Consider the following 26,829-nt stretch of genomic DNA (forward strand, 5'->3'; position numbering starts at 1 on the left):
CTCTGCTCCTTTCCTGCTGCTCAGCTTTTATTCACCAGCTTTTTTTTCCCTCCTGCTCTTTGCATTTCCAATTGAACAAGCCACCATGAGTCGGATCTCTTACAGATCATCAACTGGAGGGGGCATGAGGGGCTTTAGCTCAGGCTCTGCTATCGTAGGAGGTGGCAGTGGTACCAGAAGCAGTTTTAGCTCCGTCTCTGTCTCCAGAGTTGGAGGAGGAAGAGCTGGAGGTGGAGGAGGCTTCGGAGCTGGTGGTGGCTTCGGCAGCAGAAGTCTCTATAACTTAGGTGGAAGTAAAAGAATTTCCTACAGCTCGGTCGGCGGAGGTCTACGGAGCGGAGCTGGTGGTGGATACGGCTTTGGTGGAGGAGCTGGCTTTGGTCTTGGCTATGGTGGTGGAGCAGGCGCTGGTTTTGGCTTAGGAGGAGCTGGTGGTGGTGGCGGCTATGGGATGGGTGGTGGATTTGGACTGGGAGGTCCTGGATTTGGTGGTCGAGGTGGCCCCGGGTTCCCTGTTTGCCCACCCGGTGGCATCCACGAAGTGACCGTCAACCAGAGCCTCCTGGCACCCCTCAAGCTGGATATTGACCCAGAAATCCAGAAGGTGCGAACACACGAGCGGGAGCAGATCAAGACCCTCAACAACAAATTTGCCTCCTTCATCGACAAGGTGAGAGTTCGGTCTTAAACACCAGCCCGTGCATATTCTCAGTTGCCTCGGGAAAGAAGAACAGGAAGAAACTTCTTTTGGAGTTGGGGGCTTGCCTGAACTAATCCCAGCCGACAAACAGCACAGGTTTGGCTGAAAACTAAGAATTGTCTTATGCTCTTTGCAAGGATGAGTTTTACAGCACCTCATTTTGCTAAATTGGAAATCCCCCCTTCCCCATAAAAAATTTACTGGGCACTGGATGGATCTTGCACTGGTTGTAAAATTGCAAAGCTCCACACCTCTCGATGGGATACTACCAGTTTAAACCAGTAAGGTGGGCTGAGCATCCAGTGGGGGGAGAAACAGCTAAAGCTGCAATTACAGGTGCTTGGCCTGCTTAACGGCTCTTGAAAATTCTCCCCAAGCATATCAGCTTCTTGTGCTACTTTGGAGAATTCGGTGCCCTAAATTCCTGCGGGAAGATCCTAATTCCAATCTCTTTGCCATCTCTTTCCGTGTTGAACGATCCCTCCTTTCCCTGGCAGGGGACTTTGTGCGCCGTTCGGATGGGTTTCAGCGCGTGCCTGCTTTTGTTTTCTCAGGTGCGATTTTTGGAGCAGCAGAACAAAGTGCTGGAGACCAAATGGAGCCTCCTGCAAGAGCAGGGCCACACAGTCACCAGGAAGTCCCTGGAGCCCCTTTTCGAAGCCTACATCAACAACCTCAGGCGGCAGCTAGACAGTCTTATGGGAGAGAGGGGACGGTTGGACTCTGAGCTGAGGAACATGCAGGACATGGTGGAAGACTTTAAGAACAAGTAAGAGATTGCGCTCTGTAGATTAATAGATGTGAAAATCAGGGCAGGCGGTTCGTGCTCCCTGGCGCTTGCCTTGCATTTGCACTGGGCTCCTCTTCCCAGCAAAATGAACATACAAAACCGAAATTTGGTCGCAGTTACCTCTAGCTATGTCGGTTGCATGCAGGCTCGGAATTTAGGACAGGATTCATTCACCCACAGAAGCAGCTCCATTGTATGGAGGTCCTGGTCAGATCCCTCGGGCTTCCCAAAACAATACCTGAAAATAGCAAAATGTGTAGCTCATGAGTATGAATGACATGCAAAAGGGGATGAAACATAGCCATAAACAGCCAGCTCCAAAAATCCCCAATTTTCTCTTTTTGCAAAGGAAGTTCCTAGCTTCCAGAGGGGCCCAGGCAACCCGCATGTGCTCGGCCTCGCTCACCTCTGATCACGTGGAAGACGCTCAGCTCTTTTTTTTTGCCCATTGCCTCAGCCCCCCCTCAAGTAAACCAGAGGAAAGAATTTTCCTGGGGTGGCAATTAGTCCCAGCCTGAGATAAGGCATCCAGCAGAGGCGGGATGAATCATTTTAAGGGCATGCCAGCCGGTATCTGCTGACTATGAGGGACATTTAGGTGTTTTTTTTAGGTGAAGCAGTTCAATTTTCTTTGGCTGGAGTCTGGAGAGAACAATATCTTCCTTATGCAACCAGATGGCCAAGTGCAAACTTGAGAAAAACACCCTGGAGGACTGAGATATGTTTATGCTAGAGAGCTAAGCATGTGAATAGATTTTTGGGGTGGGGGGTATGTATCGGCATTTAGAGCTGACAGGATGGGCTGACATGAATTAGCTTCTGTTATGTTGTCCTTGGGTACATTTCAGGTCTCGGTATGCATTATAGGCTTTTAGAAACCCTGATTAGTCCAAAAATGACAAATTATATTGTCTGGATTTTGGAGCTACTACCTGGGCAAGAGAATGCATTTTGTTTCAAGTCTGGAGCTAGATCCCAGTCCATGGGCTCATGTTCACTTTGTCTCCTGTCCACCCAGAGATCCAGGTGCAGGGATATCTCTGCCAGTGGGAGTTAAAGGACTGGCATAAACCTGCCTTTCAAATCCAGGTCTTAGCCGCAACAGCCTCCACATTCTGTCTACTTTCTAGCTAAGCCCTGCCCTGATTATCTGATGAGAGGATGTTGCTCAGAGCCATAAAAAGTTCCCCAGAAACATAATCTGAGGCTTACTTAATGATCTGCTCTTGCACAACCATGGTTAAAGAATCACAGAACTTTTTTTTTTTTTTTTAATTAAATGCTGCAGCAGGTTATTCAGAGCCATTAGCATTATTAAAATATCAAATATCAAACTATTACATTATTAGCTATTGCAGTCCAGGCTGAAAGCTTTTGCATAACTTTGCTTTGGTCAAAGGTCACCATGAATACTTGCTGCTGCTTCTTACTGCAAAGGGCTCTGATCCTGCTCACATCTACGCATGAGCTTGACTTTAAGGGCAGTGATTGGATTCTTTTAATTTTAGCTGGGACTACTCACACCATGGAGTCCCTGCAGGTTCAGAGTAAGTGACCATTTGCTCTGCATCTGCTCTGGACTGTAAACAGCTGGGAATAAGGAATATATCTGTGAGCCAGAATTAATGATTTAGGACTGGAGTGGTCCCACCCCTGCTTCTCTGCCTCGGCTCTTCATTTCCACCCAAACTCTCTCCCTTATTTATCCTTACAGATATGAAGATGAGATTAACCGCCGCACCGGTGCAGAGAACGAGTTCGTGGTTCTCAAGAAGGTGAGTGAAGTGGGAGCCAGGGGGAGGGCAATGAAATGAGCTCAGCACACAGAGCCAAAGCAAAGCTGATGGGAGCTGGGGGTCTTCCAACCCCAACGGTTGGGTCAGGCATTAGGATATGGTGCTGGCACGGCTAGGACTAGGTACTGGGCTGGGTACTCCTCCATATACCCCTACAAATGGGCACAACCTGCTCCAAGCCAAGGGTGCAGCACCTTTTGGCACAGTCGGAGGAGCTGCCCTGCTTTCTGGAGGTAGCTCCTCCGGCTGCAGTGCCAAACTTCGGCTGCTTGCTGTTCAGTCCCACTTGAACTCCAGCCACATCCCCATGAGTCTGAGCTTTGCCCTCTGCCCAAAACCTTATTGTGGCTCACAACCAGTGTCTGGCATTATGTTAGAAAATGCCTTGATCATAGTGATCTAAAAACAAGCCTAAAGATTAACGAACCTGGAAGCAGAGAGAGGGTCCTCCTGGTGTCCTTTTGTTTTGTGGTTTCACCCAGAAGTCTTTGGTTTTCTTTTCTTTAGGATGTCGATGGAGCTTACATGAACAAGGTTGAGCTGCAGGCCAAAGCAGATGCACTGGCAGATGAAATTAACTTCCTGAGAGCTCTCTACGAAGCGGTAAGCGGTCAGCCCTCCCTACGATAACATCCTCCACAGCTCCACACCATACAGTTTCCTGTGTCCCGGAGCTCCGTCCATCACACTTGATGCTGTACAGCAGTAAAAGAGGAAGCAGTCACCACCTTTTTGAAATTATAATGTAGGCATAAGATAGAAATGGTAGATAAGGAGAGGCAGAGTACAGAGAAATGCAAGAAAATGGCTTGGCAGAGAGGGCTCTGAAGCCATCTCGCATCGACATGGTTTCCACCCCTGAGACCAGACAACTCACTTTTTTTGCATCTTCTGCAGGAATTGTCCCAGATGCAGCAGCAAGTGTCCGACACCTCTGTGGTCCTGTCCATGGACAACAACCGCAACTTGGACCTCAACAGCATCATCGCAGAGGTCAAGGCGCAGTACGAGGACATCGCCAACCGGAGCCGGGCAGAGGCTGAGGCTTGGTACCAAAACAAGGTGGGTAAGCGGAATAACAGACTGATTTCTGTGCATGTTGCAATGGGCTCTTGCATACAGATTGCTGTTCTTTGCTTGTTAACTGCTACGCTGGATCCACCTTACTTTCCCTGCTGTGAAACCAGGGGACAAGATGCTTAAATGCCTTGATCCTGGGCTCACACCGAGTCACTGGTGGATCTGGCCTTAGATACAGAGCATTCCTCTTTTCCTTTCAGGTTCCTAATATTACGTGACAACCCGTAGCAATGCAATAGCTGACTTTGTGGTGTATTTTAGCAACTATGGGCTGAGCTGCTATTCCATGGGCAGGTTGCTCCAAGGGCTGTAGTCCCCCTAGATCTGCACTTCGTGCCCTGAAGGCCCCTCACCCTTCCCAGCCCCACTCAGCCTCCCCACGGCTCCTAACCAGCGTCTCCTCCTTTCTGCATCTCAGTACGAGGAGCTTCAGGTCTCCGCCGGGCGACACGGTGACGACCTGCGTAACACCAAGATAGAAATTTCAGAGATCAACCGGATGGTCCAGAGGCTGCGGAATGAGATTGAGAGTGTGAAGAAGCAGGTATGGTGGGGATGCTCCTGCATGGTGGATGGCAGACTCCAGACATGGAAGGAGCCAGCTCCTGGCTTCACAGCAGGGCTGGAAGGCCAGGGGTCCCCCCTGCACTGAAGAGGGCAGGGCCATCTCTGTCTCTCCCTACTGGAGAAGGTCCCGTAATGTGAGGATGTGCTGTGATAGCTCCTTCCTTGCTGGGGAAGTGAGTTGTGAGCTTTCAGGTCACCCCATCAAAGCAAAGAGCTGCAGATGTTTCTCCTTTTCGTGGGAAACTGGACTATGGCTGCAGCTCCCCAGTGACACCTTTCTGACAGCCCCGAGGACTTCTCAGTGCCATGCTGGGAGTCACCGGCCGGTATCCACAATACCACAGCAATACTCAGCTTTGGGTAGGCCAAGATAAACCATTATTGGCTTCCCTTTCTTTTAGTGTGCCAGCCTCCAAGCAGCCATCGCCGAAGCGGAGGAGCGCGGGGAGATGGCCCTCAAGGATGCCAAAGCCAAACTGGCCGAGCTGGAGGATGCTCTGCAGAAAGCCAAGGCAGACCTGGCCCGGCAGCTGCGCGAGTACCAGGAGCTGATGAACGTCAAGCTGGCCCTGGACATCGAGATCGCGACCTACAGGAAGCTGCTGGAGGGCGAGGAGAGCAGGTGAGGACAAGCACGGGGTCCCGTTGCGTGCTGCTCTTCAGAGCAGAGCGCGTTTCTTTGGGTCCAAAGACAGAGCTCACCCCAAGGGCCTGAAGCATCAAGAGACTTAAAAAGAGCATAGAGAGAGGGGATATTTTAAAATGTGAGGTTTCTTGGAAAAGCTGGGTTTCTCCAGCTCTTGGCACCCGATGCACTAAGAAAAGCGAGCATTGTCACCTTTCACCTGTGATGCAGCCATACCCCACCAGAGGACCCTCTCTGCTGAAGGCCACAAAGTCTAATTTGCTGGTCCCAGTGGCCAGCGCTGTATCTTGCCTGTGCTTTCGCATTCTCACTTACGTCCCCCTTCCCCAACAGGCTTGCCGGAGAGGGAGTCGGAGCGGTGAGCGTCTGTGAGTACCTTCCCCCCTTCCAGCCCTGGTCACCCATTCCCCTGCCGTGGGGGCGATGGGCCAGGTACCCCCGCCTCGGGGACCTGCGGGTCCCTAAGGTGGGCACGCACCGTGTTCCCCTGCAGCCGTGGTGAGCAGCTCCAGCGGGATGGGCTACGGCGGCGGCGGCAGCTGCCTGGGCATGGGCGGAGGTCTCGGCATGGGCGGAGGTCTCGGCATGGGCGGAGGTCTCAGCATGGGAGGCGGCGGCGGCAGCTACAGCATGAGCAGCAGCGGCGGCGGCTTCGGAGGTGGAAGCGGAGGCTTCGGCGGGGGGCTCAGCTACGGCGGAGGCAGCAGCTTCAGCTCCAACAGCAGCCGAGGCGTCAGCTCCAGCACGGGAGGCAGCGTGCGGATCGTTTCCAAGACCACCACCAGCAAAAAGACCATCAGATAAGGATGGTGAGCCTGGCATTCTCCGTGCAGACGACGGTGTGTTTCCTGCCTTCTGAAAGCAAGTGCTGCCCTACAAATCAATGGTGTAAATAGCTGAGCTGAACCCTCTCCTCCCTCTGGCCTCATCCACTGGGGCAGTGGTGGGAGGCTAGGACCCCACTGCCAGAATATGAAGCACTTTTGGCTAAAGCATAGGTTGTAACAGGTCACCAACAGGGCTTTGGAGAGCCGTCACAGTCCCCAGCGGTGGCCCTCTTCCAGCACAGTCCTCATTATTCTCTTGTTCTCCCCACGGAGTCACAAATTTAAAGCAAAGTGGAAGCACTTTGCTGAATGGGGAAAGCCACGCTTGGCCACACGCATTCGTTTCATTCACCCTAAAACGACGGGACAGCCTTGTGAAACCACTGTCCTGGGTCTTCAGCAAGGAAAAGAGCTCCAAGATGTTCTAAAAGCCTCTGCCCGCAACACGTGTTACAACCTCCAAATGTTTCATCTGCAACTAAAGATTTTTCCAGCCCCTTCTGTTTTCTCAGGCACCTGTGGGAAAGGTTACTGCTTTCTGTGTATATGAATTGCCACACTGATTTCTAACTCCTTGTGCCCATGGCTATAGCCTCTTCGTTTCCTACCATACTGTATTGTCCAATAAAGAGCATCTGTCATTTTTAAAATTTGCTGCTTCATTCTATTCTCTGCTGGGAATTGGGTATTGATGCGTGCTGTGCCCCAGCTGCAGAAAGGACTCTCTGTAGGCACTTCATGAGAAAGGACCTTGAGGAGACTGAGCTCAGGTTTAGGACCCAGGCTCCCACATGGCTCTGGGGAGGATGGAGAGGAGGGTGGGATGGATGGTCAGCCTGGCCACAGGTTCACACCGCAAACAGGAGCAAACCTCCAGAACTGCAGCAAGGACATGGCGAGAACAGCATCAAACGGGGGTGAGGGGTGGGAAGTTCTGCATTTGAGCCCCCAGGAGGGGAATGGAGCAGTCAGACATCACCATAACTGCGAAGGGAGGGAGGGCTGCACTAGCAAAGAGGGGCAGACACAGGGCGAAGCGCCCAATATCCCACCACGTGCAGTCTTTGGGCATCGAGGTTGCCTTTGCACCCATGAGCATCTTGCTAAATGTTCCTTTGCAAGAGCTGTTCCGGCGCCTCAGATTCGTTTTTGACTGAACCTGAGGTCTTCCAAGCTGCCTGTAGCACCCAGCTGCCCAATTCCCAGCCACCCCCCCCAGGAGGTTTCTGAGACCTGCTGGGACGAGGGTTTCAGCCAGGCTCCCGCGCTGTTCCTGGGCTCCCCCCTGTGGCTCCGAGGGCATCTCCTGGCTCTTGCTGCCTGCGAGGCTGCAAGGCCAGGCACCAGTCCGGGCAGCTGGGGAAGCACGGGGTGAGCTGGGAACCTAGCCCGAAAGGACCGAGGAGCTGGAGCATGAAGCGAGGGGAGCAAAGGAGGGGTCTGCAGCCCTTTGGGGATGTCGTGCCCAAAGGACGAGCATCCCACCTTGCTCCCTGGCTCCATCAACCCACCCCTCGTCCCCTGTAAAATCCAACCGGGGGTACCCCCAGGGAGGGAGAGGAGAAGGGGCAGCACTCATGGCTGCAAAGCAAAAACATCTCGTGCACAGTGTGCCGAAGCGCTCACCGCAGGGAAACACTTCCGAGCTCCTGAGCCCCCCCGGACCCCAGGCACCCACTGCGCCGCGCAGAGATGTCTGAGCACCAGACAAGCCAGCCTGGTGTCTCCAGCAGGTGGGGACCCAGAGCAAGAGAAAGGCAGGGAGCTGCCCTGCAAGGGCTGGAAGCTGTGACAGGTCCTACTATGGGGCTTGGGGCTCACACCCATGGGCATCCCCTCCAGGACACGGGAAGGGGAAACAGCACCTTTAGAAAGCTGGGGCAGCCCGTTTGCACCCGGGGAGGCTTTGTGGAAAGGTGGGTGGTTGGGCTTCATCCGTTTAACTGTCTGCATCAGTCTGCAAGCATCTGACCACGTTTCTTAGACTTAAGGAAATAGAGTGAAGCTGGCAAAGCAGTCTTCTTTGTAACAGGCAGGGCATCCCAACTGGGCTTTTATTATCAAACCACATATATATATAAAAATAATTGAAAATTTCAAAAAATTCTTTTGTGTTTTACAGAAGCATACATAACACTTTGCTGTGCCATCAGCTGCATCGACATGTAGGCAACAACCAACACCACACCTGAATCTTGGTCGTGAGCCACTCTGCCAAGCCCTTCCCCAACCCCACGGTACCTGGGCATCTCTGCAGCCTCCATCAGTCTGCTGCCGCAGGCTGTTATTGGCTCCTTCTCCTGCAATCTGAGCATTGAAGATGCTACCAAGAGGAAAAAAAAAAAAAAGCAGTAAGCAGCTATCAGTCACTCTTTTGTCTCCATGGGGTGGGTTTTGTAGCCCCCCCCCCCCCCCCGCCTCGGCACTTCTCCAAGAAAGCAGATGCAAGAAGTCATCCAGTTGCCATCTTCTAGTTTGCAGAAACCTGGAGAACACACAAATTCAAGTTAGACTTGACAAGTAATTTGAGCTGGCAACTTAAATATTAGGGGAAAAAAATAAACTAACATCTAATTTTTCTTACGGGAACAATTCTGTTTGTGGAATGCTGAAATATCTCCCCTTAGCATTTCCCAAATGAAACACTGCAGCTTTTTGACTCAAAAGGAGATTTTCCATCCAAAAAAATTATTTTTTTTTTAATTTGCAAATAGTTTACATGGTCTAGAAACAAAGTACAATGTGAAATGGCTGCAGGGAAGGTAACGCAGGATGCAGCAAAACCAGCAGCGGAGCAATATCCCCAGCTCCCATCTGCAAGGCATGTTCAGCCTGAGCGTCATTGTTTAACCAGGGCAGCGACATCCCGGCCGGAGGTTGGAGTCCGGCAGGTGAGCCGGGCTGCAGGCAATGCCACGCGCCGCAGGACAGCACCAGGGACCTCGGGGCTCACGCGCGGTGCAATGCGGCACTGCACCGTGAATAAACATAAGGCCCCAGCAACTTGGTGCACTGGGACTGGTTGCGCTTTCCAGGACATGTGAATAATGCTTGTTTATCTTACTGGGTCTGAGAATAGTGCTGTTTGTTTTAATTGGGAGAAATTAAACTTCACACGAGCGCTATGGCTCTCTGCAAGGAACCTTGAACCAGGAGCAGTCTCAGTGCAGGACAGAGCTGGGGGGTGTGCCACGTGCCTGCACAGAGCTGATCCGAAATAACGGGGCTTTCCAGCAGCAGTGCTTCAGTGCATGGGCTTCTTTATCAGGAGAAAATTTACACCCTAGGGCCACAAGAAAAGAGAAGATGTTACAATACTGCTGCGATAACCTCCAACACATGGAGCTTGGTGGAGATCAGAGCCCCAGCAGCCGTACTCAGGGATTAAAATTACTCAACAAGCGTTACAACACAACTTGGGATGTTTAGGATTCTTCAGGTACCACCATGTAAGCACCAGTGTTGCATGCAGAGCAGGAGAAAGGAGGTATCAGCTAATACCAACCTAAGGTCAGAGGCTCTTTTAAGTGCAACAAAGCATGGGGTGAAACGAGACTTCCCTGGTCTGCATAAAGCATCTGGCAACAACAACAATAATGAAGGCAAAGTTATTCCAAAACCCTGGGCTGCATCGGAGTCTCTGCGCTAGCACAGAAAACAATTATCTGGGGAAAGCAGGTCACACCTACACTTCAAAGTCATGCAGTAGTTACAGCTGACTGGCCTCCAGATACTGCCGGGAACAGGCTCAAAGGACTGCAACGCCCATCACGGGGCAACACCTATGGGAAAGCTTCTGAGGAGTTCATCCTAATTCATCCCTTGGGGAAATGAGATTCACGGACACTTGCCTCCCGCTCAGGAGCTCTTGGAGGTTCCCGTCCCCACAGCGCAGGGACCCTGCAAGTCGTGTGGTCCACCGTGGAAAAAGCTCAGGGCAACCAGTGGGACTTCATTAAGTCAGGATGATATAGTAAATTATGGTCAAAATGAATAGGGTTTGAATTTAGGTTAGCAGCCCAAGTTTAACCCAAAGGCTTTAATTTAAGCAATTAACGTAAATTACAGCCTTGACTTTACTGATAATTAAACTGAGATTAGGTAGCACAGGTGAACCAACACAAGTTAGTAAGACATGCTCTGATTTTATAAATGCGTGTGTTTTTGCAAAGAAGACACATGGAGGCATTCCGAAGGATTTATTTCAGCCTCGTCTGAGAAAGGGCATCCATCACCAGACCAAGGCTTCCAGGGTGGTTACTGGAGAGAGGCAGAGATGGACAGGAGCTGATGAAAAACTGCTGGAGATACCTGCTTCTTGCTGGCTGGGTACATGGAAAACAGTTCAAATTTCTCACTAGAGGGGCCTGAGTTGCATTTATTGCCCTGATGTAGCCAGAATGCACTTTTTTACCCTCAAAGGAGCATTATTACCTTGCTGTCAGCATGATGCCAGAACCAAACTCGGCCAAGACTTCACTCCCAGGTTTACAGCATGGCATAAAGGGATGTCCTGCCTCTGGGCTGGGGACTCGCACTGCTGCCTGACCCCTCTGCTCAGCCTGGGAGGAAGAAACAAGGAGGGGAAGGGATGGAAAAGGCTTTGGAGCCTGCTCAGCCTCGCAGCCTGCCTCCGCCACGTCATGGGGGCTCTCAGCCGGCAGGACCTGCCCAAACACAGCTCCCTTTGTTTGATTAGGAGGAAGAACTACAGAACAGCTTGAGTGAGAGCGAGCATTATGCTCTGGTGGAGGAGGAAAAGTCCATATCAGGGCAAGCTATCTTCATCGGAGCAGCAAATTCATTTACATGCCCGGAGCTGCAGTGTGCACGGGAGACACTCCCCCAGGAGCTACCTGGAAACCCAGTGTTTCATCAACAGAGAAGGGTGGGGGCCCCCTTGCCATCACCCCATACCCCAAACCTGTAGCTACAGCTCCTTGTGCTCACAGTTCTGCCTTTTGTAATTACCTCTCAAATTCCTTCCAGATGAGTGACAACCGCATCACCTCCACCCTAGTGCAAATGTGAAATGGAAAGAAATTAATTTCTTTTTATTTGGTTGGAGGAGCTGTATTATTACTATTATTAACAATGGACTCCAACGCAGTTGGAGTATTCTTTAGCCAAAAAAGACAAGTTTCATATGTAAAGGGAGCCTGAGGGGAAAAAGGAAAGTACTGACGCATCATGCTGTTAGTAACCAAGGGTGGGTTTCAGCCTGGCTAACTCTGCACACCCTGAGTCAGCCTCCTGGTCTCCCCACATGGTGCTGGGGAAGGTGGAAAGCCATCTCCAGGGGCCTCTCCTTCCATCCACCTTCGGATGGGAGAATCCACCATTTGGCAGTGATCTCCCCTGACTACACAAGAATAAAAAGAAAAGCTTTTAGACAGAGTTACATGGGATGGATAGCACCCCAGACAGCAATTCCCAAAGGAGTCTTAGCCATTTAAGGTCTCTGGCAACCTGTATCTGCCTTCAAGTATCTTGTGCCTCATATGAACCAAGCACACCATGGGGGATCAACCTCACGCTTGTACGTCATGACATTCACCAACTGGTGGGCAAAGCCCCAAGGCGGATCAATCATCCACAACCTTTAGGGTGTAGATTTGCTGCTCGCGATCCGTTTACTCCAGTTCCCATGTGTGCAAAGTGTGCCAACAGTCAGACCTAAGGAACAGACCCGCTGGGCAAAATTTACAAGATCGAGCTCTTGCTTACAATAAAAGCTCAGTCTTGCAATAGGCACCACAATAAAATAATTGCTACTTCTTCCCCTCCACCATTTCAAAACACCAATGTAAATGCAAACTATTTTGAAGGCAAGTTGTTGTGGAAGCAACGGGGACCCAATGCACTCGTGGGGGTTTCCTTTGCCTTGCAAGGCGGGGGCGGCTCACAGCACACCCCCTGCTCGGCGATGATTCCTCAGCGTTACGTTATTCCTGCTCTGCAGCCAGCAGCTGCTCAGCCTCGCAGATGACACAAGAAGAAGCTGTTCGGGGGGATGTGGTTGCAAGTTCACTTTCTTGTATAAATAAATTACATATGAATCATCTTTTCCTGAACTACCTGAAACAAAGCGAAGGCCAGAAACACTCGCCGTGCCTCAGAATGAAGTTATTTTTCACATTTTCTCTTCAACTTGTTACTCAAACTGCCCACAGTGCTACAGGCAAAGCAAAGACCTGCACTGGTACCTGTGGCTGAGAAAGGCCAGGTCCAGGATGTCTTTGTGTGCAGACCGCTGTGGATCTGGGCAGAGGGAATCCTGTGGAGCACTCTTCTAGTGGATTCATGCAGGCAGGATCACACTTTCAGATGTGCAGTGCTGAAAGAGCTGATTAAATCTTTGGGAATCTACTTCGTGTTTATAAATGAGGAGTTGGGAACAAGCCCGGAGCACTCCATTTCCATAGAGCCAGTGGATTCAAAGCAGCTCCCATTCCTACACTCTTTCCTCCTCCTCGAAAATTTTGTTTTGTTACTTTGTTTCCATCCTCCTAAAACACCAAAATTGAAATAGAGGACTAGAACAGCTATTTGTGCTAGAGATCAATGGCAGCTGTGAATATCACTGCCAAAATACACTTGTGAACAAAAGACCCTAACAAAATGTTTCATTTTCATTCCTACGTTAATTTTATTTTATTCCTTTTAAGAGTGACAGAAGAATTAGTCCACAGGAGCAGGAGTTTCAGAAGAGATCAGCCCTGGGAGCTGAGCCTACATAGAGACAGAAGCAGAAGCATTTCGGCAGATATATTGCAGAAGGGGACCATGCAGTATGTATCACAAAATAAAACATAAAACAATATACTGCAGGGCATGCTGTAAAGCACTGCTCTGCCTGACACAGATTCCTTTCCCTAAAACACACGGGACTGTAATTTTTAAAAACCCTACTCATGAACAGAAAAGGGGCAAAAGCAATCCTGAGGGATGAAATTTTCAAGCAAGAGGTGTTGAGTGACAGGCATTTTGAACGGTGTTTTCCTCCCTGTGCCCAAAGTGACTCAACTGCAACTTTCAAATGCTTTGATATGGCGAAGAGTCTGGCTGTCTACAAAGACAGCAGAAGGCGACAGTTATTCCCAAACAATACCACTGTTGCTCAGAACCTGGCTATATTATTTCAGAAGGGCGTGTGTGCGGAGTGAGTTCTTTCTCCAGAATGCTGTTGGACATGCCAAGCCTAATTAATCAGAAAGATGATCCACCTCATCAAACCCATCCCAGTCTCATAAATGCATAAAAGGGCTCTCCTGAGCTCGTGAAAAGCACAGGTTCATCTTTCTTCTTTTCCTCCTACTCCTTGCTCCAGGCCAGCACCTTTGCTCCTTTGCTCTTGCTGTAGCATCCATCCCAACCCAAAGCCAACAATGTCTCGCCAGTCCACCGTGAGGATTCAGAGGGGAAGAAGTGGCTTCAGCGCTGCTTCAGCCATCGTCCCAAACACCTGCCGCACCAGCTTCAGTTCACGCTCCGTCACCCGGGTCGGAAGCTGCAATGCTGGCAGTGGGTTTTCTAGGGTCGGTGGTGGCTTTGGAAGCAAAAGCCTCTACAATGTTGGAGGATGCAAGAGGATCTCCGTGGCTGGAAGGGGTGGTGGCTTCTACGGACCTGCAGGTTTTGGTGGTGGCGCTGGTAGCGTGTATGGTTGTGGTGGTGGCTTTGGCATGCCAGCTAACCTTGGCTATGGATATGGTGCCTTTGGTGGTGGCATGGGTGGCCCTGGATTCCCTGCTGGGGGCATCCATGAAGTCTCCGTCAACCAGAGCCTTCTGAAACCTCTCAACCTGGAGATTGACCCCAGCATCCAGAGGATCCGAAAGGAGGAGAAGGAACAAATCAAAACCCTCAACAACAAATTTGCCTCCTTCATTGACAAGGTGAGACATGAGCTTCCCTAAATATCTTGCCCTCATTTTTTGATGGGGACTCTTAGCTGCGTTATGAGCACATAAGCTGATCAAGACGGAATGAAAATCAGGAATGAGACTGAAAGATGCCTCAGTCCCTGGAAATTCCAGGCAATGGTACCTGCTGCATAGTGGTTGCTATGAATTAATCATCCAGTATTCGAGGTCCTCCTTGTTTGCTGCTTAACTTCTCGTAGGCAGTGGAGAATTTAAGCTCTTAGAGACAACCTCATCCTTGTGGAGGTGTTGGGCTCTCTGCACTGAGCACTGCAAGAGCCTTGATAACAGGTTTTTAGATGGTTCAAGTGAAATGAGAGCAACCCATCCAAAACAACGAAGAAAGGAAGCGCATAATTGGCCCTAGGGAGAAGTAAGCTTCTCGCTGATTGAATTTTCCTCAAAGGCATTTAAAGCTCTGAGTGAAACAGTACCAGCATGTTTGGACTGTTAGTTCAAAAGAGCAAAATCTGATCCGACTCTGTCTGAACCACTTCATTTCCTTGTTAACTGTATTAGATGCACAAGAGCACCTGCTTGATTTCTCTTGGTTGAGCAGCTCCTCTTTGATTTCAAGGAAAATGCAACATTATTTTGGAGATTTTGTGGGGTGTAGGAGCTATGCTGAAGGGAGGGGAAACTGACACTTCATTATTCTTTTCTTAATAAGTGTGCAAACCCTGTTTTATTCCTTATCTGTTTTTGCATGCACTATTCACACAAGATGTATGCACCTTGCATGCTTTATCAAAGGAAAGAAGGGGAAGCACGTGCAAGGAAATCCGTGGTTGTTCCAGAGTTTTTTTGCAATATTGACCAGGGTCCCTGCAGTCAAATAGCAAATTCCTGCTTCTATCAGAGAAGAATTTGGCTATGACAACCAGTTGGAAAGGGTACTTCACCCACTGCGATCCCACATTTGTAAGGGAAGCTCTCTTAGAATCTCTGCTCTTTCAAAACATCTTCAGCATATTTCTGCTTGCAGGTCCGATTCCTTGAGCAACAAAACAAAGTGCTGGAAACCAAGTGGAGCCTGCTTCAGGAGCAGGGGATGAAAACAGTTAAAAACAACTTGGAGCCGCTGTTTGAGACTTACATCAACAACCTCAGGATGCAGCTGAACAGTTTGCTGAGCGACAAGGGAAGGCTGGAGGGAGAGCTCGTCAACACTCAGTACCTGGTTGAGGACTTCAAGAAGAAGTAAGTGTATCGAGCGAGTGCTCTACCTACCTAGGTAGGTGCAGCCTTTCTCCATTTGACATCCTTAAGCCAAGCGGGGGATCCAGACAAGTCCTCTAACAAATAGACCGGGACACAGGAATTCCCGACAGCGAAGGCTGTGCCGTTTTCTCAAGATAAACGGTAACGGAGCAACAGATCCAAATACACAAACATTTTGGGAATAATTTAGAATATGATCAAAGACTTATTAACTAAATTACCTACTGAGGAAAAAAAATTACATGGTAGGTCTGAAAGTTTCAGGACAGCATGCTTAATTTGCTTAAGACAAGCAGGAGGAGTATGACTAAGGGCCAGAAAGAGGGAAAAAGGAACAGCAGAGATTCTTTAAAAAAATTTAGATGTACTTGTTTTAACTAGTTTAGCCTAGGAACATGCTCATGGTCTCTTATTCAGATGCTCTGCAAAAGAAAAGAACATTGTATGCAAAATGCTCTTAAGGAAGTTCATTCCAGCAAACTAAAATCACCTCTGTCTGTTACTTGCCTAAACAAATGCTTCTTCTGCCTCCCTCCATTAGGTATGAAGATGAAATCAACAGGCGTACAGTTGCAGAGAATGAATTTGTGACACTTAAGAAGGTGAGAGCAAATTGCAGAACACCGTCTGATGATTACTTGTAGAGCTCTAATCACCTATTCATTCACAAATCCATCCATTCATATTCTGATTTTTTTTAATGCCTTCTTCCCTGGCCTGTTATTGCGGAGATAAGCACATCCCTGACTTGCGAACAAGAGTTTAAAATGTATTACCTAATTCTCTCGTCCTCCAGGATGTAGATGCTTCCTATATGAACAAGGTTGAACTACAAGCCAAGGTAGATGCGCTGACTGAAGAAATTAATTTCCTGAGAGCCCTCTACGAAGCAGTGAGTACAATCACCTCCCAAGACATTTCAGTCCTCAGTTCGGAGCTTCCCTCCCTCCGTTCCTCTGAAAGCCTTTAATTTCTCCCCCCAGGAGATGCTAAATCCTTTACCTCTTTAGAGTTACACCAACTGTCTTAGCTCCTTAGATAACAATCTGTAGCCTCTCCCAGGTCTGCATGCTCATCTGTAAGGATGAAAAGGCATCTCCCAAGTGAGTGAGCTCACCTAGTCACTGCGCACTTTGCAGGAGCTGTCTCAGATGCAGACCCAGATCTCCGACACCTCCGTCGTTCTCACCATGGACAACAACCGAAACCTGGACCTGGACAGCATCATCTCGGAGGTCAAAGCTCAGTACGAGGACATCGCCAACAGGAGCCGGGCTGAAGCCGAGTCGTGGTACCAAACCAAGGTGAAGGAATTGGGGTTTTCCGTGCTGTTATCTTCATGTCTTGTCTTGAACAGAAAAGGACTGACTCTTCCAAGAAAACTTTATCCAGTACTGCACATTGCACAGCAGCAACTCAGCTGCTAGAGTGGGCTTGGGGAGGCACCCAATGCTTTCAAGCACCCACCTTGCCACACACTGTGTTACTGAAAAAACGACGGATTTTACCTTGACCAGTTGTTCCTCTCTCCACGACAGTACGAGGAGCTGCAGGCTACCGCAGGCAGGCACGGGGACGACCTCCGCAACACCAAGCAGGAGATCTCCGAGCTCAACCGCCACGTCCAGAGGCTGCGGTCTGAAATTGACAGCGTGAAGAAACAGGTAAAAAGCAGGAAACCCTATCCTTTTAACCAATTTACGTTCCAGACTGGCAGGGAGGAAGGAAAACATCAAAAGCAACCTAAGCGAGTTCTGCTCAGCTTGACCCTTTTTCTCTCAAAAAGAGAATTGCTGCTAAAACTGCTTAAATTGGTGGTACTGTAGTAAGACCTTGTGGTTTCAGGGTAGAACAACCCAAGGGCCCATACAAGCAATATGACCAGAGCTTTCTCCTTCCTAGTGTGCAAACCTGAAAGCAGCCATCGCAGATGCTGAGGAGCGTGGGGAGCTGGCCCTCAAGGATGCCAAAGCCAAACTGGCCGAGCTGGAGGATGCTCTGCAACAGGCCAAGGCAGACCTGGCCCGGCAGCTGCGCGAGTACCAGGAGCTGATGAACGTCAAGCTGGCCCTGGACATCGAGATCGCGACCTACAGGAAGCTGCTGGAGGGCGAGGAGTGCAGGTGGGTGGGAAACACGACCCTTCTAGTTCTGGTGTTGGAGGATCCAACACAAGTGCTGGTGATGCTCGGCATTTCTGAAATGCACATGCTAAATGGGGTATCTAGAGGCAGAGGGAAAGGTTGTCTGGTTAATTCAGCAACATTGTGAGAAGCATCCACAAATTATGCGACATATTCATTTTTCACCCCAGGGGTCTCTAAAAAACATCCCATATATTTTCTCATGCTATCGCCTGGCTTCTTTCTTACGGTCTTACATTGCTGTGTTTTGTTCCCTATCAGGCTGGCCGGAGATGGCGTCCCAGTGAATATCTGTAAGTCTCTAAAATATACGCAATTACCTGATTTGAGCATTATTGTGTTTCTGTACTGAGAAGCCAATACCCAGAGAGACTGAAAGCTTTTCCTTCTCCTTCTTGCAGCTGTGACCAGAACAACTGTGGGAACAGGATATGGAGGAGGAAGCAACCTCAGCATGGGAGGGGGAATCTGTAACATGGGGAACAGCTTCAGCTGCGGGAGCGGTCCTGGGGTGAGCAGCACCACCTTCGGAGGTGGCAGCAGCTCCAGCGTGAAGTTTGTCTCGACCTCCTCCACCAGAAGAAGTTACAGAAGCTAAAGGTTTCCTTTCAGACGCCTTCACTCGCCAGAAAACACCTTAACACTGGTCCTTTATTAAAGCATAGTTGGGGTGAACGGAACGAGGGCCACCTAAACCCTATGTCTTGTCGCACAGGAGCCTCACTTTAGGAACCCTCTCTCAGCCGTGTTGTCTAGCACATGTCGTGTAGGGCTCTGCTATTGAACATGAGTCCAACTGTTTTAAATTTGCAACTTGCTTGTTACAGCTCAGCATTTTTGGCCGGATTTTGTATATAAAATGTGTCCCATGACTGTTTGTCTCTCTTCACTTTCTGGTGTTTGTCTAATAAAAATGCATATGTAATTTATTCTATTGCGTGGACCTTTTAATTAAAGACGTGGAACAGCAAATGCAAATGCAGATAACAAGCACTTTTCCTAGGGCCTTGCCCAGTTAAAGGCACAGATTTTTACTCCTCATCCACATTTCCTGCATCTCCGCAGCAGCAGCCAAAACACAGGTACAGCGTAGCACCAAGGGAGGTCTGCTGTTGGTTTCAATGCACTAGTTCTCCCCTTTGTGCACGTAAAACACCTGGAAGCTAAACACAGGGCACGCCAAGGCAAGAGTGGGGCACAGGGGAAAAGGTCTAAGATTCATTTGCTCTGCAGCTCCCAGCCAGTACAACAGCCAACAGCCCGGCTCCCAGGGGGTGCAAAGGGCAGTGCCAAGTGTGTGATGTACCTGCATAAACTTCTAACAATAGGGAACTAATTACCAGGGGAGTCAGAGCAACCACCCGACTTGTTCAAGAATATCAGTCCATCTCAAAACCCCATTTACTGTGAGCTGTCTCATCTAAGTGTAAGTGCCAGCGTGCAAACACCTGAGAGCTCTCCCCTCCTGTTCCGAGCACTGGCCACCCTGTCTGAGGAGTTCATCTCAGGCCTTGGGTGCTCTCGTTCCATCTCCTTCGACTATAAGTGCTGGAGAGTCCAGTCTACAAATATTCATATGCTACTCTGAAGGGAGTTGTCTCCCATTCAACAGCCAAAAACAAACAACAAAAAAAAAGAACAGGATACCTGTCAGAAGTAGCAAGTCAGAGAATCATAGAATCATTAAGGTTGGAAAAGACCTCCAAGATCATCTGGTCCAACCATCCCCCTACCACCAATGCCACCCACTAAACCATGTCCCTAAGCTTTTTCCCCTTTCCTTGAACACCCCCAGGGACAGTGACTCCACCACCTCCCTGGGCAACCCGTCCCAATGCCTGACCACTCTTTCTGAGAAGAAACGTCTCGTACTTCCAACCTGAACCTCCCCTGGCACAACTTGAGGCCATTCCCTCTAGTCCTATCTCTAGTTATTTGTGAGAAGAGGCTGACCCTCAGCTCCCCACAGCTTCCTTTCAGGGAGCCGTAGGGAGCAATAAGGTGTCCCCTGAGCCTCCTCTTCTCCAGACCAAACAACCCTTCAAGATCCAATTTAGATGTGGTTCTGTGACTAGTCAGGAGAGATTAACTGAGAAGTAAAAGCAGGGCATTATCTGGCTGAAAGCTACAACGGAGTGACAGATCTACTGCTGGAAGATGAGTTGAAGAAATGTGTGACAAAAAAAGAGTCCCAACCCGCTGTGTATTTCAGTAAGATCAGGAAACGTGCAGAGATGTATTAGGAAAATACTCAGTGATGGGTTAATAGAGGAGAACCAGCAGTCCCCGAATGACAGACTGTATTCTGGTTTTCCTTCAAGACCAGCAGTTTCCCATAATTTTCTAGGATGCTCTGAACTCAGCACATTCCTCTCCATATCCCCCAGGAAATCTTCCCAACTTGCGGGTTGGTTATAGGTCCGCTGCAGCTCTCCGCTCCTGCTCCACCACCTCTCCAGGCATTTCTTCCCACTAAATACTCCTTCCTGGGAAGGAGCAACCTCCTCCCTCCAAACAGCAGCCTGGGCAAGGCTTAGTAATGGTCTTCCTCACTGCTGCCCAAACACTCTCCCTAACCGAACAGGATGCAATGTATATAGCCAACAGGCACATCAGATGGATGCCATCCATTGCATCATCGCCTGGGTCATAACATAGAGATTACAAAGCTCTTCACCTAGCATGGGAAAGGCTGGGGCCAGGATTCATTCTCCCCAGGCATCCCTTTTTGAGCAAGATACCTCCCCCCCCCCCCAAAAAAAAAAAGAAAAGAAAAAAAAGAAAAATAAAAAAAAAGAAAAAAGGTTCTCATTTCTGGGTACAGGGCCAAGCTGTCCTGGCCAGGGACAGCTGGCTCTGCCAGGGCTCTGATCTCCAGGTACACAACCTCCTGTTTCCCCTCCAGCAGGACCTGTCAAATAGATGCAGAGATGACCTGGGGCTGTATTCCAGCAGGGGAGGACAGCCCTCATTAATATGAGTGCAGCCCAGATTAAAACCTTAGTCATAACACAAGGAATGGTGCTTGTACTCAGGGGCTCGAATTTGCAATGCGCGGACAGAACTCTGCCTCCAAATACCCTGATTGCTAATTGCTACCCATAACGTTTTGACAGAGTTCTTCAGGACAGACGTGATCGGTGGCTTAGTCACAGAAGCTCCTCTGTGACTGTCTTAAAAAGTGCTGCGTGTTGTAACTCACAGTAGCCAAAACACTCCCAGGACAGTTATTTTAGCTTCATTCCAGGGTGTGTAAGGGAAACATTAGAAGAACAGAGAGGAAAAACGTGAAAAAAAAAATAGAGAAAAGCATGGCTGAAAGGCAAAAAGAGATGACAGTTTTCCACAAATCACCCTCAGTGGACCTTCTGGCCAAACTCACTTGACTGCCCAGCCTCCAAGTGTGAAATGGCAAGCACGAACGTGCACTTGAAAGATGCATCTGAGAACACCTGCTCCTATCCCAGAGCCTGCATGTGTCTTTTTAATGGCTGGGAAAGGCTACAGCTTCCCAGTAATGCTCTGCAGGTGTGCTGCTCCTCTGATGTTCAGCTTGGGCATGGGCACCCACAAGAGAGACGTACCTTGGCAAACTCCCGGGGCCGCAGGGTTCAAGAGAAGCATGTCCATCCTTGGAAAGTTATGGGCATCCAGACAAGATACTGGGAGTGACTTCTGAGCATCCCATCTTCTTCCGGGACAACTTTCCATGCGTACAGTGCTACAACACAGCATGCATAGGGCAAGTCAAGACAGCTTGTGCATCTCTCTCTGGAGAAATGCACCACTTGACATCTCCTGGGAGCTACGCGGCATAAGAGTAGAGGGAGTTGACTGTGAACAATGCTACAAGCCCAAATCCTAGGCACTCAACTTCCTTGTGAGTAAGAGTTATTGAAAAAGGAAGACAACAGATGTGGGGAGAGAAGCCTGTTCCCAGGCTTCCCACTGGGTCACCCCATGAGTCAGGAAACGGCACACAATCCGCAAAGGTGAAGCCCTGAGAAATCGCCAGCTCAGGTTTTGTGCCGTCACAGCCAGCGGTAACTCCCTCCCAAGTCATATTCTGATATTTCATCACTTGTTGTCAGTTTGAATCAGGATGAAACGTAGACACTTTTCACAGAAAGAAAAGGTCTGAAAATACCATTCACGAAACTACCTTTCATGTCTTTCCCATTGTCCAGCTGGTTTTTGATAGCTGATGGTCTAAGACTTCCATTAATGCCCCATCACTCCCCTGGCTTCCCTCCATCACCTCTTTCTCCCTCTTGTATCAGCTCCGGTTTAAATGCCTCGTTTGGGCATGAGAACAGGAGTCCAGAATTTCCAACAAGTTGGGGCCTGAGGTGCTGATGCCCTGCTGGGGTTTACTCAGAACCACAGCAACAGGAAACACGGACCCACAATAACAGATTTCTCAGACCTCGGACCACTGTAAAATGATAAAATGTGCTTTTACGCAAGAAAGGGAACGATTCATCTGTGAAATACAGATGAGTGAGCACTTGCCCAATCTACTGCAGAGGTGAAAGGAGGGAGTGGGAAATGGATGGCCACGAACAAAAGTTGAGCAGGCAGCATTTAGCATTTTCACGGATATTTCAACAGCCAGACCATGACTGTCACAAAAAAATGCAACTCCTGCAACTTTCCAAGTGATTCGTAGGTGCGTGTGCTCACAATGAACTCACCGTTCGCATTGCTGCTAGGCGTGCCGAGCCCGGTTAATCAGTAAGATGAGCACCACACCAGACCCATCCCCAGCTTGTAAGGGTATAAAAGGGCCAGCCTGAGCCTGGGGAGCACAACTTCATCTTTCCTCCCTCATCCACTTCCTCACTGCTTTATTCTCCCTATTGCTCTCATCCTGTTCACATCAGCTGCCATGTCTCGCCAGTGTGTTGCAAGGAACCAGTGCAAAACTGGGTTCAGTGCCGCTTCTGCCTTCATCCCAAATGCCTGCAGCACCAGCTTCATCTCACGTTCAACTTCCCAAGGTGGAAGCTGCGGCACCGCTGCTGGGTATGGAAGATTTGGTGGAGGTTTTGGAAGCAGGAGCCTCTACAATGTCGGTGGATGCAATAGGATCTCAGTAGCTGGAAGGGGTGGTGGCTTCTATGGACCTGCAGGTTTTGGTGCTGGCACTGGAATTTCCTATGGTTTTGGTGGCGCATCTGGTGGTGCCTTTGGGTTTGGTGGTGGCATGGGTGGCCCTGGATTCCCTGCTGTTGCGACTGGGGGCATCCATGAAGTCTCCGTCAACCAGAGCCTTCTGAAACCTCTCAACCTGGAGATTGACCCCAACATCCAGAATATCCGTAAGGGTGAGAAGGAACAGATCCAAACCCTCAACAACAAATTCGCCTCCTTCATCGACAAGGTGAGACATGAGATTTATTGGATATGCTGTGCTGATTCTTCAGTGGAGAAGCACAAATAAGAGCAAGTTCTATCTTTATCAGCAATTTTACTCTTCATGTGCTGCCATATCTAACAGCAGCAGCCAGGGAATAAAACATGAGGGGTGCTGGGTTTGAGACCATTCGTCCCACACATTCATGCTGAGAGAAGACCGTCCAGCAGAGGGGAAATGGTGATATAGGATGTAAGGAAGCAGAACTTGCCATATAGTCAGGAATGTTAACATCAGATCTGTAATGCTTGCTTCCGTCTATTTGTCTTTCAGCAATCTGTGCTACTGCCCAATCTTTGAGTATGAAGTGACAGCTGTTTCCCACAGGCTGAGAGCTTCCCCCCTTTCAGCAGGATGGTACCTGGCCTCTCTTACGGAAACCATCCTGAAGCCACTGTTTCTGAAATATCTGTTTTCTCTTTTCAGGTCCGATTCCTTGAGCAACAAAACAAGGTCTTGGAGACCAAGTGGGCCATTCTGCAAGAACAGGGGAACAAAACCGTTAGAAACAACATTGAGCCCCTCTTCGAGACCTACATCAGCAACCTCAGGAGACAGCTGAACAGCTTGCTGGCAGACAGGGAGAACCTGGGAGGTGAACTGAACAAGGTGCAAAGCCTTGCTGAGGACTTCAAGAACAAGTAAGTCTGTTCATTTGTGGTCTGTCTGGCAAGCAAGTGGGCTGCAACAGATGACAGCTCTGTTGCACCGGTGCAGTCAGACAAGGAAAGAAGGCCTTTTTTGCTAATATAATCTTCTGAAAAAGGCCCAGGATTAAGTTTGCATATGCGACATAGAGAGTCTCAGTGCCTCGTGTCTGAAAGTCACAGGCAGAAAGCCATAGAGCTAAGAGACCAAGGTACAAAACTGCACATATAAAAACAAGTTATTAACAAAACGACTTCTGCATAAGCCTAGACCAACCCTCCATTTCCATCCTGCAGATATGAAGAAGAGATCAACAAGCGCACAGCTGTCGAGAACGAATTTGTGATCCTGAAGAAGGTGGGTGCATGCACGCTCCACCTCCCAGGCCTGCGAGCTGTCTGCATGACCACAGCAAGAAACACACCCTGCAGCTTCTCCTCTGAAAACTGCTTCATTTTTGTGATGTGTTTCCTCTTCTAGGAGGTGGATGCTGCCTACATGAACAAGACCGAGCTGCAAGCCAGGCTGGACTCCCTCACGGAGGAGATAAATTTCCTCAGAGCCCTTTATGAAGCAGTAAGCACCTGTGTTCATGCCCTTCTAGTTTCTAATGCTCTTGTTTCCCTTTCCCACCTCAGAAGCTCAGGACAGATTATTTTTTTACTCTGTTGCACTAAAAAGTCAATGCTTTTCCCATTTCACCTGCTGTATTAACCCTTCCTGAAAGTTTCTTGGAAAAATCCCTTTGGACAGCCAGCTCTACCCTCTACTTGGAGCATTTCTGCCCCTTGAGCAAGAGGGGAAGAGTCTCATGCCTGCAACTCACCCAAATGCCCGCTGCCTCTGCAGGAATTGTCTCAGATGCAGACCCAGATCTCTGACACCTCTGTCATCCTGACCATGGACAACAACCGCAGCCTGGACATGGACAGCATCATTGCAGAGGTCAAAGCTCAGTACGAGGAGATCGCCAACAGGAGCCGAGAGGAGGCCGAGTCTTGGTACCAGTCCAGGGTGAGTGCCCAGGAAGGCTTCTGGGCAAACCATGCCCCCTGCCCCAGATCCTTCAGATTTAAAAATCCTACAAAGCTCTAAGTGCTTATTCGGGATTGAGAACAGATGCATGCTTTGAGCACAAACACCCACATTTCCCCATGCTGCTTCGCACTAAACTGATGGACTTTACCTTGACCGGTTGCTCCTCTCTCCACGACAGTACGAGGAGCTGCAGGCTACCGCAGGCAGGCACGGGGACGACCTCCGCAACACCAAGCAGGAGATCTCCGAGCTCAACCGCCACGTCCAGAGGCTGCGGTCTGAAATTGACAGCGTGAAGAAACAGGTAAAGGGAGAGGAGATGCACTTTTACTGTGGCCTAACCTTGGCTGCCCAGCCAAATCCAGCGAATAAAAATAAATGCATCTCAGTGAGTTCTGCTGGATCAGGAGTGAATGACAGCATTTATCTCAGTGCAGTAACTTCACAAAGAGTGACAATTTTAATAAACCTGAAGAGATACAAAGGGGTGTGGAATTAGATTAAATCCAGGCTGTGACCTGGCCCAGAACATGGATCAAGTCAGTGATCGTTAAGAAGCCCTACGTCATAATTCAGCATCTTCTGCATCTAGGCCAGCCATCATGAGTCCAGGGTACAAAGAACTGGTCTATGCTCTGGATGGGGAATTCAACCACTGTTTGTCCCCCCCAGTGCGCCAGTCTGCAGACAGCCATTGCGGATGCCGAGCAGCGTGGGGAGATGGCCGTCAAGGATGCCAAAGCCAAACTGGCCGAGCTGGAGGATGCTCTGCAGAAAGCCAAGGCAGACCTGGCCCGGCAGCTGCGCGAGTACCAGGAGCTGATGAACGTCAAGCTGGCCCTGGACATCGAGATCGCGACCTACAGGAAGCTGCTGGAGGGCGAGGAGTGCAGGTGGGTGCAGTTTTTTCCAGCTTCCAGCAGTGCAATGGGGTCACAGACCCTTGTCAGGTTTAGAAAAGGCCCCTGGGCTTCCCACATTCAGAGGGCTCAGAACCTGTTTAGAGACAAGCAATTGCTCAAGAAGATGAGCCGTTCAGGAATATGGCAGCTTTTTGTGCAAACTTCCACCAAAAACATTTCAAAGAAGTTCCGCTGCTTTTTCAACCAGCTCCTGTTCATGGGCTCCCCTTAAATGCTTACTGTCTCCTTTTGCTCCCTAACAGGCTCTCTGGAGAAGGTGCTGGTGCAGTGAATATCTGTAAGTAACTTTTAAAGACGGTTTTGTGACTTTTACATTGGTCTGCCTGCCACTCAGGGGTCACTGTTTGTGGATGCCTCTAACAAGGGTGCTTTCCTCTTGCAGCTGTGACCAGAACCACTGTAGGATCAGGATATGGAAGTGGAAACTCTCACAGCTTTGGGGGTAGCAGCAGTATTGGAGGTGGGGTCTGTGCTGGAGGAATGGGCTTCGGCTCATTTGGCTCAAGCGGACAAGGCATGGCTGGGTCATGCGTGGTTGGTGGAAGCAGTTCCAGCATGAAGTACGTCTCCACCACCTCTTCAAGCAAGAGATGCTACTAAACTCAGACATCAGCACTGCTAGCCTGCGTGTGCCAAGCTTCCTCTCATGTTGTGTGCAATCTTTACTCTGTTACTTGCAAAAGGTTTGGAAGTCAAAGCCGTCTGTCCTTATTTATATAAACATGTCATGCTCCTGTTTGTTCTTTGACTCTCTGAAAGCCTCATTTCCCAGAATTTGTCTAATAAAAGGCACGTGAAATTCTTTCTGTTGCATTCTCCTTTCAATTTCAATTACTTTATAGTGCCACAGGGGAAAAAGCACCTGACAGAGCAGAGCAGAGCTGAAGGGAAACACAACTCACACACACAACAGTTGAGACCTTTCCTTCCTCTGCCCTCACTGTAACTCCACAGGTACCACTTATATCTCAGAGGAACAAGGAATGTGATGTTCCATTGCCATTTGCATAAACAAGATTTTTTGGCATCAGTACCCACCATGGAAAAGGAAAATATCTACTTTCCTTACCAGGCATTAGCGAAAATGTCCTTCTATCTTCATTTCTCC

General features: G+C 49.3%; 3 protein-coding genes and 2 long non-coding RNA genes across 7 annotated transcripts in view; 3 read left to right on the forward strand and 2 right to left on the reverse strand.

Annotated features, from left to right (window-relative positions):
• LOC106048706 (uncharacterized) overlaps positions 1 to 4,304 on the reverse strand; it is a 38,437-nt gene extending 34,133 nt beyond the window's left edge. For both annotated transcript variants that reach the window (XR_007160088.2, XR_007160089.2), the window contains exons 1-3: positions 4,164 to 4,304; positions 3,714 to 3,981; positions 1,611 to 1,728 (exon numbers count right to left, since the gene is read on the reverse strand). This is a non-coding gene — a long non-coding RNA (uncharacterized lncRNA). The remainder of the gene's footprint in view (positions 1 to 1,610; positions 1,729 to 3,713; positions 3,982 to 4,163) is intronic.
• Positions 1 to 7,056, forward strand: LOC106048696 (keratin, type II cytoskeletal 6C-like). The gene is made up of 9 exons (XM_013200762.3): positions 1 to 670; positions 1,255 to 1,469; positions 3,205 to 3,265; positions 3,794 to 3,889; positions 4,184 to 4,348; positions 4,785 to 4,910; positions 5,335 to 5,555; positions 5,913 to 5,947; positions 6,073 to 7,056. The coding sequence occupies exons 1-9, from the start codon at positions 86 to 88 to the stop codon at positions 6,381 to 6,383; spliced, it is 1,815 nt and encodes a 604-aa protein (XP_013056216.3). The 5' UTR covers positions 1 to 85; the 3' UTR covers positions 6,384 to 7,056.
• On the reverse strand, positions 6,620 to 25,073 carry LOC125181070 (uncharacterized). Of its 2 annotated transcripts, none has more exons than XR_010827061.1 (5): positions 24,947 to 25,073; positions 21,281 to 21,417; positions 16,670 to 17,776; positions 11,378 to 11,422; positions 6,620 to 10,968 (listed from the first exon to the last, which is right to left on the reverse strand). It is a non-coding gene; the product is annotated as an uncharacterized lncRNA (long non-coding RNA). The 2 variants fall into 2 exon arrangements; XR_010827062.1 differs by lacking the exon at positions 24,947 to 25,073 and adding an exon at positions 22,391 to 22,523.
• LOC106048702 (keratin, type II cytoskeletal 5) lies at positions 13,721 to 18,625 on the forward strand. Its single transcript, XM_013200771.3, has 9 exons — positions 13,721 to 14,304; positions 15,317 to 15,531; positions 16,094 to 16,154; positions 16,349 to 16,444; positions 16,692 to 16,856; positions 17,091 to 17,216; positions 17,455 to 17,675; positions 17,958 to 17,989; positions 18,098 to 18,625. The coding sequence occupies exons 1-9, from the start codon at positions 13,795 to 13,797 to the stop codon at positions 18,292 to 18,294; spliced, it is 1,623 nt and encodes a 540-aa protein (XP_013056225.3). The 5' UTR covers positions 13,721 to 13,794; the 3' UTR covers positions 18,295 to 18,625.
• On the forward strand, positions 22,585 to 26,523 carry LOC106048703 (keratin, type II cytoskeletal 5-like). The gene is made up of 9 exons (XM_013200772.3): positions 22,585 to 23,079; positions 23,539 to 23,753; positions 24,057 to 24,117; positions 24,241 to 24,336; positions 24,610 to 24,774; positions 24,977 to 25,102; positions 25,471 to 25,691; positions 25,964 to 25,998; positions 26,104 to 26,523. The coding sequence occupies exons 1-9, from the start codon at positions 22,585 to 22,587 to the stop codon at positions 26,319 to 26,321; spliced, it is 1,632 nt and encodes a 543-aa protein (XP_013056226.3). The 3' UTR covers positions 26,322 to 26,523.
• Positions 26,524 to 26,829: the final 306 nt, after the last annotated feature.

Source organism: Anser cygnoides, chromosome 32 (assembly GCF_040182565.1).
Source record: "Anser cygnoides isolate HZ-2024a breed goose chromosome 32, Taihu_goose_T2T_genome, whole genome shotgun sequence".
In the NCBI taxonomy this organism is placed as follows: domain Eukaryota; kingdom Metazoa; phylum Chordata; class Aves; order Anseriformes; family Anatidae; genus Anser; species Anser cygnoides.